Source organism: Tursiops truncatus, chromosome 1, assembly GCF_011762595.2.
Source record: "Tursiops truncatus isolate mTurTru1 chromosome 1, mTurTru1.mat.Y, whole genome shotgun sequence".
Taxonomy (NCBI): Eukaryota; Metazoa; Chordata; class Mammalia; order Artiodactyla; family Delphinidae; genus Tursiops; species Tursiops truncatus.
Window position 1 is genome coordinate 136,507,481 of NC_047034.1, and position 13,047 is coordinate 136,520,527.

General features: G+C 45.7%; 1 protein-coding gene across 2 annotated transcripts in view; it reads left to right on the forward strand.

Moving 5' to 3' along the window:
- Nucleotides 1–13,047, forward strand: part of PLPP3 (phospholipid phosphatase 3) — an 82,456-nt gene that overhangs the window by 43,008 nt on the left and 26,401 nt on the right. For both annotated transcript variants that reach the window (XM_019942405.2, XM_019942403.3), the window contains one exon: nt 12,546–12,826. In XM_019942405.2, the coding sequence (XP_019797964.1) occupies nt 12,546–12,826 (281 nt within the window). The remainder of the gene's footprint in view (nt 1–12,545; nt 12,827–13,047) is intronic.

Sequence of the window (13,047 nt, forward strand, 5' to 3'; positions counted from 1 at the left end):
TGTTCAAAAGCTGAGAAATATGAAATCTAATTTTACTCTTTGCTCCAAATTAACAGTGTGGGGTTGAGTTCTCTAGGAAGCATGGCTTTGCCTGGAAAAAGCGTTTGAATACTTAATACAGTATCTTGTGCTAAGGTTTGAACAGGTGTTTTTTGACACTCGGAGGCTCAGTTAATTGAATGCTTTTAGAAGCCGACTCTAACCCGGGAGGGCTTGAGATAAGAATAGCACAGTGACAGGGATGTTCTGTGATCTTCGTACTCTTTACGTGCGATTATCAGTGGCTTGCCTCGTGGGCTGCTCCTAGATGTGGCGCCCTGGAGAGAGACACTCCTCAGAGGCCTTGGGCCCCTCTGGCTACGTGAATCCCTGGTTCTTCTAGGCCTCGTTTTCCTCGTCTGTAAAATGAGAGTGTTCTTTGACTTCACTCCTGGGGATTGCTGTGGGAATCAAATGCCGTCCCTTCCGTGGGCACATGCTCGGCTGCAGTGGGCTGGGTGGACCCAGCGTGCTCAAGTGGCTTCTTTGAGGTCCACGTGTCTCTTCCATCCTTCCTTCCTCAAGCAAAATTCCTGGTCAGCAGCTCTTTCCCTGCTGTTTGCCAAGAGCCCCTTCTTCCTCACGAGATGCTAGTGTTTCTAAGAAAAATCTGCTTTGAAGAGCTTAGTTGTGGCTGGCCTCTCTCCTCATGTCACGTGGATGTTTTAATTAAAATGCTCCCTGACCTCCCAGGTTTCCTGGAAATGGTCATGTGCTGTGGCCTTGGTTATATAGGAAGGGCGGCAGTGATGTTTCCTTCTCCCACACAGGGTTAGCAAAATAGGTTTGGTCGGGCTTCCGTCTGGTTCTGAAAAAGGCCAGCCAAGCAAATGCGGTAATAATCGGTGTCCTTTGTCAGGGGCTACTGTTGTGCCGTGGAAACCTGAGACCGTGTTCAAGCCTTTTGCCCTCGTAGAAACCCCGCCACCCTGACACGAGGTTTTCTGGTGTCTCGGTTTCTCATGGGGTTAAAGTCATAAGCGCTGGTTCATCCCTGAGCTCCTCTGCTATGGAACGTGTAGCAAATTAATGAACCTCACTGCGCTTCAGTGGGCTCATCTGTGAAATGGACATTATATGTCTACTTATGAAGGTTTTCAGAAATAAATAAGCTAAAGTATGGAAAGTAACTTAGGGCCCGACACAAGCAGTATAGTAGGTAAATGTTCACTATTTTTATTGTAAATGAGTAAACAGTCAAAAAGTTGTGAAGTGACTTAGCCAAGACCTCATACCCCGTATAAGTAGAATCAGGAAATGACTTCCAGCCTTTGCACTCGTCACATCTCCCGCTCTTTCCTTGTAGTTTATTCGTCAGAAACCGGGTCTCTTGACTCTCGTTCCAGTGCTCTTTGCAAGGAAACTTTTACCTCCTGATCCAGCTGCCCCTGCGTTTCAGCTGGAGGCATGTGTGAGAGGTGGGCTCCTAATGAGGTCTGCTTGCCTGCTCACCTGCCATTAAGGACCGGAGCACTCAGGGGAAAAAGGAAAAGCAAAGACCTCAGAGGGAAAGTGACTAATTCCCATTCATATATATTCTCAATTCTGGAAAAGCTATACGACTTGAATTCAACAACGATAGCAACCCCTCTCTCCCACTGTGACCGGCCAGAGAGCCTGGCTGGCCCCGGCCAGAATCTGCTTCTGATCAGAGGGCGTGAATGACAGTCAGGGAGGGTGGAGGGGGTACCCAGAGCTGGAAATCTAATCATCCTGCTACTTGCTGCCCCGGTCTCCTCCCACCGAATGTCAGATTTGTTTAAAACAACACGAGAAGCCTTTACTGATTAGGATGCCCTTGTTCCAGTCTGAGGAGTCCCCACAACAAAGGAATCGCATGCCAGCGGGGTTTAGAGTGTGGTTGAGAGATGCACGAATCAGAAGTTATAGAGAAAGCAGACACCTTTCTATGGCAGGAGATGTGGAAAAATCTAGTCATTTTGACCTCTTTTTCAGATGTATCGCAGATTCTGGAATTATAGCATAATAGGAATTCCTTCTAAATCCACAAGGCAGTGGTTCCTATCCCTGCCTTGTAAGGGTTTAATGACTCTACAGCAGTGAGATCAGGAGCGAAAGCAGTACATATCATTTCCTATCTAGCCTTCTCTCGATTTGCCTTGTACCGCGTTGTGAAGGGAATTATGGGCAAAGATCTTAATATGGAAAAATGCTTAGTATTCTTTTTAAATAAACATGAGCTCAGTGCTTGCCTCGGTCAGACCCTGAAAGGGGTTTAATGCAGATTCTTAATATCTAGGAGTTGAAGCATGATGGATCACAAGTGAATCCCCTTCTCCCTCTGGCCGTAAAAACACTCCTTTTCCTCAGATCCCATTGATTTTGACCTCTGTCATGATATTCCTAACTAAAGAAAAAGCTCGGGCTTGGTCATCATCTGATTGAGGTTCACGGCCTGACTTCTGAGCTTATCCATTCTGTGACTTGTCCGTCAACTTCGAGCAATCCATGGACCCCTTTGGAAAAGAGCTATACCTTCCTTTACTGTAAATTGGTGACAATGGTTCACCAACGCCATAGGCTAGTTCTGGGAGTCAAATCAAGTGACAGTATGTGTGTCATCAGTGAGAATCAGCCTTTTCTTTTCTGTAGTGTCTACCGTAGCCTTTGTACTGTGCATACAAAGCCGCCTTCGTATGCTTATTCTTTCACTTGTACTTGGTAGTGATTCTAGGGGGTAGATTGGTACAGCTAAGGCAACTGGGAGTCAAGATAGGAAGTGACTTTCCCATAACTAAGGAGTGGCAGGGCCAGACCAGTAGTCCTCTGGATCCTAAGGCAAGGCTTTTAAGAAAAACAATGACACCACTGCTACCTTCTAAAGGCTGCCTCCCCTTCCACAATTACTTGTCAAGCCCCCAGGGCGTGGCAGGTGCTGGGGATGCAGTGTTGAACCTCAGCGCAACAATCTGTGTGTTGTCTCTTGTCGCTAAACTTCCAGAAGCTGCCCCATCTCAAGCAGACGAATAGCACCTTCAATACACATCGCCTTGTAATGTGTCCACATCTTGTCTCCCAGCTAGATAACAGGTTCCTGCAAGGCAGAGATCAGGTCTTTTCCTCCTGCACATGGTAAGTACTAAATAAACACCAAGCAAATATCACCTCTTCTCCAGGAAGCATCCCTTGGCTGCCTCCTCCCCCCACCTTCCAAAGGTCCCAGAGGTCCCCGGGCCCACCGCTATCGTTGCAGTCACTGTGCTGAACTGTCACGTCTGTTTGATTGTCTGTTTCCTCATTATCCTGCTAGCTGCATCACGGTAGGGGCCGGTCTGATTTGATTTTGTATTGCTAGTGCAAGGCACAGACTTGGGTGCCCAACATACATGTTTGTGAAAATCACAGAGGAGGTCATGCATTTTGGGCAGAAACTCACAAGCATTAGGCCAAAAGATGTCAGAGGACCTAGGAAGCAGGGACAAGTGTCCTGTTTATCTCCCTAAAATCTTCCCTGTGGTCCCTGATGCACGTGGGGGCCTGCTCTCTACCACATGCACATTTCTAGCTGGAGAGACAAGAAGAAGAGCTTATAGCTCCGAGACTTGTTTATTCAGGATCAGGCTTCAGTTTGCCCACATCTGGACTTCATTACTTCCTCCCCACCCCCCCATCTCCCTTTATCTGAGAGAGCACTGCCAAGAAAACAAGGTTCCCCAAGATTGCTTCCTCATTAAAGGTTAGTCGAGTCTTCAACTCTGAAAAACATGAAGTCGAGCTGGCCCAGTGGTGCCTTGGTGGGAGACCCAGTTCCCCAGTTTACAATCCACTACATCTGTGCAATTATCAAGACCACCAACAGAGAGTGGCCCTGTTAATCCTTCAACTGTGTCATCCCGGATCAGACAGCTACAGAGTTCTTCTGAGACCTTCTTACCCCTGGGGGTGAGGTGGGGGAAGGGGCCCTATTTGCGATGTAACAAACACAGGCATGGAGGTTAGGATTTAGGTTTCTCCCTTTCCCCTCCGCGCCCCATACTCTGCAGAAATTCTTCCTTAGTTACTATCACTCTTAAGCGTTCAAGTTTATTTGGAATATGTGTCGAATATGAAGGTGGTGATATTCTCCACTTAAAGTGATAATGCTTAGGGGTCTGGGAAATCTGTTTGCGTGAGTTAGTGTTAGGGGATGGGGTAGAGGATCGGATACCATTGATGAACTATCTAGTGGGCCCGAAACTAATATGCCTTATCTTAAGTCCTCTTCAACAGCTACAGGGGGTAGGTATTATTTACCCCATTTTACAAATGAGGGAAGGTCCTGAGGCTTACAAGGGGGATGTGGCTAGTGTGAGGTTACTCTGCTTAATGAATGGGGAGCAGGAATGAAAACCCAGGTCTGTCTGGCTTCAGAGCCTGCACGTGAACTGACCTTGAAGACCCCCTCAGTGCTAGGGGCTATGCAGAGTGCTCTTTATTTAGTGAGCTAGAAAATCTTTAGTTCCTGGTGTAGAGAGCTCAATGTATAGAGGAAGACGAAACATCTGGAGCACCGGGCAGATGGCTGCCCGAGGTTGACAGTGTGGGATGGTGTTTTGTAGCAAGTGGTTTGTGCAGAATCTCTGGGTGAGACCTTCCTTAGAACAAGCAGGCAGCTTGTAGGCTTCCTCTGGGCCTAGAAGCTGATAGACAAGACATAGATACTGTCCTTGGAGCTTATGGTATAAAGGGGAAGCAGGGCAAGTACAAGACTGACTGTACCATTAGATCCTCAAGGAGACTAAAGAATTGGTCTGAGAGCTAGAGGAGAGTCAGGGCTGTGCAGGGTGGTGGGCCCCAGAGAGGTGAGAGCTTCAAGGACAAAACAGGCCAAATGCTATAGGTGGTCTAAGGTGTAAATAAAGTGCTATGGGAGTTGAGAGGAAGATCACTGAAGGTTGTTTTCATTGGTGAAGGCTTCATCGTCGTCATCATCATCATCCTTCGTGGAGCACTTGTCCCATTTAATATCACAACAACCCTTGAGCTCTTGGTACTGTCATCATATCATCCCCCTTTGTACACATAAGAGGGCTGAGAGTCCTAGAGCTCAGTTGTCCAAGACTCCTGAGTCAAAGAGCCCAAACTCTAACCCAGTGCACTAGTCGGCACTTGAGCTCTACTTTGAAGCAGAGGCGAGACTTTCATCAGAGATCCTGATACTCCAGGCAGAGGGGATGGCTTCACCATGACTGAAACAATAGGGTGTTTTCAAGAGTAGTCGAGCCAGACCCGTTTGGCTGGAGAACTAGAGTGTAAGGGAGTAGACAAAGATAAAGTAGGAAGAGATAACTGCAAGGCTGTGAAACTCCTTGAGTGCTGAGGACTTTTTACTCCAGTTAATTGCCTAGAGATGGATGAAAGTATTTTCAGCCTACTGGGTCAATTTTCCAACCAAGGTTAAGGATGAGGCCCGAACCACAGTGGTGGTAATACAAGGGGAAGAGAGAGACAAGAATGGATGTGAGACACCTTGCAAACGTGAGATGAACAGAATTTGATGACAGTGGGGTAAAGGAGACGGAGGGGTCTAAGATTTCCTGTCTTTGCAGTTCTATGTTTGGTGGCATCTTGAGTAGAAACGAAGGGAAGAGAAGTGAGGTTTGGGGCAGAAGTTGCAATGAGTGTGACTTGGTCAGGTTGACATGCTGATAACATCGGTTTGATAACTAACCAGTTGGATGATTTGGCGGAAGATTGGAACAAGACTGATAGGGGTAAAGGGTAAGCTGAAACTAGAGAGAGAAAGGTGCCCTTTTGAAGGTCATCTTCACAGGGGTAATCATTGAAGCTATTGGAGCAGCTGAGATCACAGTGAAAAGGCAAGGATACAATCCTAGGAAGACCTACCTTTATCTGGTAGAACCCAAAAGTGGAGCCACTGGAAGAAGAAAGGTGTTTGAGAAATAGGAAGAAAAGCACAGTGGTGATATTAAGGACGTTAGGAAATTCAAGGTCAAAAGGAACGAGAGGTAGGCAATAGGTGATGTTACAGAGAGAACAGTCGGGAGACTCTTGCATGGATAGGCAGAGCTGGTCATCTAGGAGACACGTGGCTGTGAGTCCCTGACTTTGGAAAATACGATGCTTCACGCTTCAAACTGCCTTCCTTGTAAAGCTTGTGGGCTTAGGGCAGCCACTACTGATTTCAACCATTCATAGCTTCTATGGTGACCTCTCTCTGGCTTCTTTGCTGCCCATTATTCTAGATATTGGAGTTTTGACCTACCCATAAAGCCCAGAATCTCCACTGGTGGCCTTGGACAGATTTAGGTTCCCGTTGCCTTTCCCGATCTGTCAGGCACTGATCTCCTGCCAAGAGGTTGAAGACAACCTAGTGGGAGAAGAATGGGATATTAAATTTCTCATCAGTTATTTCTCGTCACGAAAGATACTGCATTTTTTTTGTAGTAGATGGAGCATTCAGCTCAAAGAAAACACAGCTACATGCATCTCCATCCTTAGAAGCAGGACCCAGATACGTTACATTTTTCCTTTCCCTTGGGACTGAGAGATAATGTGAAGAAAAGGATTCTCCATTATTCTCCATCATTTAATGTTTGTTGAATGAATGAATCTCTTCTGGGCTGAGAGAAGTTCATTAATCCACAGAGCTGAGATGTGAAGGGGGAGCTTGGTGCTCTGTGGCTGGCAGGGATCTAGATGTGCACGTGCCTGACAGGGTTACATGACCTTCCCAGGTGCTCAAGGAACATCTGTCTCCCTGGAGACATCCATCCTGCCACCACCTGCTAGGGCTTCTAAGAGAAAGCTAGCTTGACGCCATTGGACAGAACACGGGAGGCCCAGGCTGCAGCGACAGCCCTGCCACTGCCCATTGCCTTGTACCTGAGGGTGATTCAATGGCCTCTCTGGCCTTCGTCATACTCACCAAGTATGGATAATAATTTAGTAATCCATAGGGTGTTGTCAGAAGCAGATAACAGTGGGTAGGGAAATGTTTTGTGAGCCATAACAGGCTGTGCAGATGTTATCATTCAAGCAGATCAGAATATAGGGAAGTTTGTCCTTCGAACTCAGCAGGGGAAGAAGATGAGTTCTCAGGCTCTGAAAGACGGATTGTTGGGACACTGTGTGCAAAAGTCTTTTCTTGGGAAAGGGGACTGTTGTAAACAGCCCTCGCTGCCTGGGATTTAGACTTCCCTTCTGCTTTGTTCCCCTGAAAAAGGCATCCTAGATAAAATGGTCAAAACCAACATCTCCATACCCATATTTTCTGGTTCTACCCTGGAGGTGTGGTACTTCCACATTCTTTAGTGTGGAATGTTCCTTTCCAAGGGGCTCTTAGAACTGTCTTGGAAAAGATGTACTTGTATAAAAGTACAGTCATTTCCTACAGATACTGCAGGTTCGGTTGCAGATCATCGCAATAAAGTGAGTATTGCAACAAAGCGAGTCACACGAAATTTTGTTTCCCCAGTGCATGTAAAAGTTATGTTTACACTAAACCATAGTCTATTAAGTGTGCATTCGTAGTATCTCTAAAAATCAATGTATATGCCTGAATTAAAAAGCACTTTATTGCTAAAAAAATGCTGACAATCATCTGAGGCTTGCGGGAATCATAAGCTTTTTGCAGTGGTAACAGTAAAGACCGCTGAACACAGATCACAATAACAAATATAATAATAATGAAATAATTATGAAATAATGAAAAAACTGGAAATATTACGAGTATCACCAAAACGTAATACACAGAGACATGAATTGAGCAAATGCTGTTGGAAAAATGGTGCCGATAGACTTGCTTAACGCAGGGCTGCCACAAACCTTCAGTTTGTAAAAAAAAGAAACAACAAAACAAACAACAAAAAAGACCTCACAATATCTGCAAAGCACAATAAAATGAGGTATGCCTGTGTTAATTTTTTGTTTCTCTTTTTTCCAAGGGCAGAAAAAAAACAATGTTTGCATGGCTCTTCTGCTAGGTGCTAGGCATCTGATATACCACCTTCTTTTTTTTTTTTTTTTTTTTTTTTTTTTTTTGCGGTACACGAGCCTCTCACTTCTGTGGCCTCTCCCGTTGCGGAGCACAGGCTCCGGACGCGCAGACTCAGTGGCCATGGCTCACGGGCCCAGCCGCTCCGCGGCATGTGGGATCTTCCCGGACCAGGGCACGAACCTGTGTCCCCTGCATCGTCGGGCGGACTCTCAACCACTGTGCCACCAGGGAAGCCCCTGATATACCACCTTCTTGAATCCCCTGGCAATCCTGTCAGGTAGAGATTACTCTTTTTATTTTTTTTTTTGGAGCTTTTTAAAAAAAAATTTATTTTACATTGGAGCACAGTTGATTAGCAATGTTGTGTTAGTTTTAGGTGTACAGCAAAGTGATTCAGTTATTCATATACATGTATCTATTCTTTTTCAAATTCTTTTCACATTTAGGTTATTACAGAATATTGAGCAGAGTTCCCTGTGCTATACAGTAGGTCCTTGTTGGCTATCTATTTTAACTATAGTAGTGTGTACATGGCAAGATATTACTCTTATTTCATAGACAAGGAGACCTAAGCCCAGAGAGGTGAAGTCACTTATCTAGGTCCAAGGTAAGAGATGGGATTCAGACCAAGGTTTTTCTGGCTCCACAGTCAGTGCTTCTTTCACCACCATGTGCTCTCTTCTTTCCAAAATGTCTCTCCTAATGTATCTCCAAATTTCCCCTCTGGAACAGTTCAATATTTGTGAATATGTGGCCAGTTGAGCTCTTGTACACCAGAAAAGACAGGAAGAGGAGCTGTCTGAGAGTTGGAGACTCCCTCCCTCCAGACTGCGGCCATTCTCGGGCAAGGACTGATTGACTGATCCCTTTCTCTCCACTCGTAGCTTAATTGCAATGCTTTCCCACTTTATTAGTTTCCAGATTCCGTGCCAAGTGCTTTAAAAGGCAGGTAGGGGAGAATTCTTCTCTGCTCGCTGGCAGCCTGCCATCACCCCCAGAATCTGTTGCTTGCTGTTTCAGAAAGGGATCCACATTGAAGGCATTTTTCTCAGCCGTGAAATTTACATATCATAACCTTGCTGACTGAAGCAGAAATGAGGGCTCCAGGGGCAGGAGTATGGGCCCGAGTGGGGACAGAGCCTTTGCAGGGGGGAGAGGGAGGGGGAGGGAAGAGCTTATTTTATTACCCGGGAATAAAAACATTGTGAGTAATGAATAAAGTCCGAAAGCAGTAAATCTGGAACTCCAGAGTTACGTGTGTAACGTGTTGGAGAACAATTTAAGCCCTCGCCTCTTCTGCAGAAGCGAGGTATTTGGGCAGCCCGAATTTCATTAAATGGTCTTTTAAGGGTTAGGATTACAAGAAGCCAAACCCGGCTGGTTCATGATGATGATTTATGGCTGTGTTGTCGACTCCCCGACCCTTCTGTACAAGGGGATGGAGAAAATACATAATTTGTTGCTCATTAACTCCAGGATCTGTCAGGGCTGCCCCAGAAGCCATGTGGTCCTGGAGTCATGTGTCTGCTAAATGGCTTCAGCCTGGTCCTGTCCTCGAAAACACGCAGTTGCCATTCTACAGTGGAAATTGTTTTTAATAACAATAGAAATAATAAAATGATCTCGATGTATTTCTTCTGTGTGTCTTTCAACTTGAGAGTCAGAATACCTGGGCTCTGCTCTTAACACTGTAAGCTTACTAGCCTCACATCCTTCAGATAAGTCATTATTTCTCAGTGCCTTAGTATTCCCACCTGTAAACTGGGTATATTGTCTTCACAGGTTGCAGATTAAATGAAACTGTAAGTTGCTAAAGAAACATAAAAGATTGCTAGTATTATTAGGGTTGTTATTGGGAATTTGAGGGGCCATCACACATTCTCTTTTTCATCTTCCCACGAGAGGAGGAAGCATTTTAATTAGCAGCTTGCTATTTGCGAGACTGTGGCACTGAAAACTGCAGTTTTAGAATGAAGGGATGTTAGAGCTGAAAACAGTCCTTGAGGTGTAATCAAACCCTTTCTCCCTAAGACGGCTGACGCAGAGAGGCGACTCCCCTGAGATTCATCAATAAAATGATGTAAGAGATGCTGATGTGCAGTGGGAACCCACATGTTCTTTTTCAGCATCAGATAGGAAATCACGCTCAGGCCATGCCGATTTAGAAACAGTTTCTTAATCTGTGGCAGTGGATGGCTCAAGGAACTCGGGAGCAATCCAAGGGCAGGGATCATTCATGGGGCTTTGGTTCTGCTCCTTGCCTGTGGTGTCATCTCCGAGGAAGTACCGTTCCTCTGCTACTAATTATTACCTTTGTTTGGTTGGGAGGCTACTGGTGGAGGTGGCACAGGAGAGCTGGGAATAAATGTCTTTGCCGTTATGAAGGAATGAATCACGGAGTCTAGTGCCCTCGTTTTGCAAATGGAGAAGCTAACTTATCCCAAGTCACTCAGTGAGTAGGGACTCGAGCCCTGGCCTCTTGACTCCTAGTTTAGTGCTTCCCCCCCCCAGGTCTAACGTCACGTGGGCATGATTTATAAATAAAGAAGAATAAGAAAGAGAGAACATGATGGTGGTAACAAACATCTGGAATGTGTTAGCCTGTAAGGTTACATAGGGTAAAAGTATAAACAGGTTCAAAAGGGGAATTAGACCATGAATGGTAGGAAAGAATGCTGGGTGGAGGGTTAGAACACCTGGGTCTAATCTTTAGATGTGAGTTAATTTGGACCTCAGTTTCTTCCATATATAATGGAGCCTTTCATTTATGACCGGCTAGGCTTCTCAGATTTTAATCTCTGCAGCATGTTGTCAAAGGACTCTTAGTAATGTTTAGATGACATTTCCAATTTTGCAATAAAACAACTGTGAGGACCACCATCCTGCTCCCTTTCATTCATTTGTTCATTCATCTGATCGTCCTGTTCTCCCAGGGAGTGGCTAAGCCAGGATGCCAGACCAGACTGGCCTTTGATCAGCTCTCTCTAATATAGAGTCATATGATCTAGGAAACTCAATATGATCTAGGAAACCAAAGGGTAGCACTTAGAAATATCAAGTATTTATGAACACAGAATCACTGTATAAACGTTAGCGTGCTGGTAGCTGTTGTCAAGACTGCACCTGCTCGCCGCGCCCCTGGGCCCAGCTGGAATTTCATGGCCATCCTCCCCCCAGACTTGGGAGCCCTGGACTTGGATCAGATCCCTAGCCTCGACGCCTTCCCCAGCTGTAAAAGAATGACGGGACACTTTGAGAAGGACTGCCCGGATGTGTCAGTCTATTGCTTCCCCTGTGGTTGTGAACATGCTCTCTGTTCCCTGAAAGGGCAAGTGTGGCTCATCAGCCTTCCCCGTGAGGAAGTGTGAAAGGGACTTTGTGGTGAGTGGTGAGTTGAACATCGCTGTCCCTGGACTCTGGTTGCATCCAGGAAGTGGCCAGGGCTGTGCCGTGGAGTTAAGACAAGGGCAGCAGGCTGTGTGGTGGTGCATCACCAGCGCAGAATAGGTCCTCGGCTGTGTAGGCAGCAGAGGCGTTTTGAGTCAGCTGCCCACCCCCCGTTCTTAATGTAAAACCCGACAGTTTTGGTTAAGGTGCTTTCCCTCCCCCAGCCTCAGTCCACCTCCTGGTGGTCCTGAGGAGTTCATAAAATAAAGTGTATAAAAAATAAATACTGGTATGCAATAGATAATCAATGGTTGGTGGCCCTTTTTTTTTTCTCTTTTAAGTAGTGATATCGCCCCTAAGCATGAAGGAGTGGGCACTGTGGGATGGAGGAAGGGCATGATCTGAAGTGCCTTGTATAAAGTTTCTTGGTTTGTAGGCCAGTGTTCTTTCCATCATGCGCTACTTCTAAAGAGTAAGATGAAAGAATCACTTTCTATGACCCAACAGGGCATTTCCCATCCATGTTACCACCTTTCCGGCAGTAACTGCAGAGATTTAAGTTATTTCAGAAGGACGCCAGGTAGGTGGCAGAGCCTGGATTCAAACCCAGGACTGGGTCTGGGGGCATTCGCCCTTTCCCACAGAAACCTCGGCCGTGGCTCGACACGGCACGGATCGAGGCCCGGTGTAAAGTTACATCATTGTTGGTGATCCTTTACCCCAAATCCCAGAATCCGGAAATGTGCTTAGGCCCTCAGACCACGATCTTGTTTCTTCAATAGCTAAGTCATTATTTGTCTGTCTCTTTGTTTTAAAATATATGCGTGTGTGTGTATAATATATTTTTATATATTATGTATTTTTATATATTATATATTTACATATAAATATATTCGACTGCATATTTTTCTTGTTACAAAAGTACTATATGGCCGTGTAGAACTTTTTAAAAAAAGGAAAAAATGACTGTGTTAGCACATTAATCTTTTCTCCTGTGCCTATTTATGTCTGTATACTTCTTAAATAGAGAATTGGGATGTTCTAGATTATAACTTGGAGTTATGTACTGAATATCTCTTAGGTCAGTAAATATCCTTTACAGCCTCACTTTTGTTGCTGGGTCTTGATACTGCCTAACCCCCCACCCATTGTCTTTCAGATCATCACAGGGGAGTTCTACCGCATCTATTACCTGAAGGAGAAGTCCCGGTCCACGATTCAGAATCCCTATGTGGCAGCCCTCTATAAGCAGGTGGGCTGCTTCCTCTTTGGCTGCGCCATCAGCCAGTCCTTCACAGACATTGCCAAAGTCTCCATAGGGCGCCTGCGTCCTCACTTCTTGAGCGTCTGCAACCCTGATTTCAGTCAAATCAACTGCTCCGAGGGCTACATTCAAAACTACAAATGCAGAGGCGACGACAGCAAAGTCCAGGAAGCCAGGTGAGACCCCACCTCCCGTGGCACTGTGTCCATGCCTTTGCTGTAGGCAGTTCAGTGAGCACCTACTTAGTAGGGTACCAAGTTCAGAGCTGGGCCCCGGTTTAGATGGGTGAATAAAGCAGAGTCCATTCGTTCATTCTTTCTTTCTTTGTTTCGTTTATTCACACATTCATGAGTGCCCGCTAGGTTCCGGGCAATCCGCTGCCAAGGATGCAAAAATG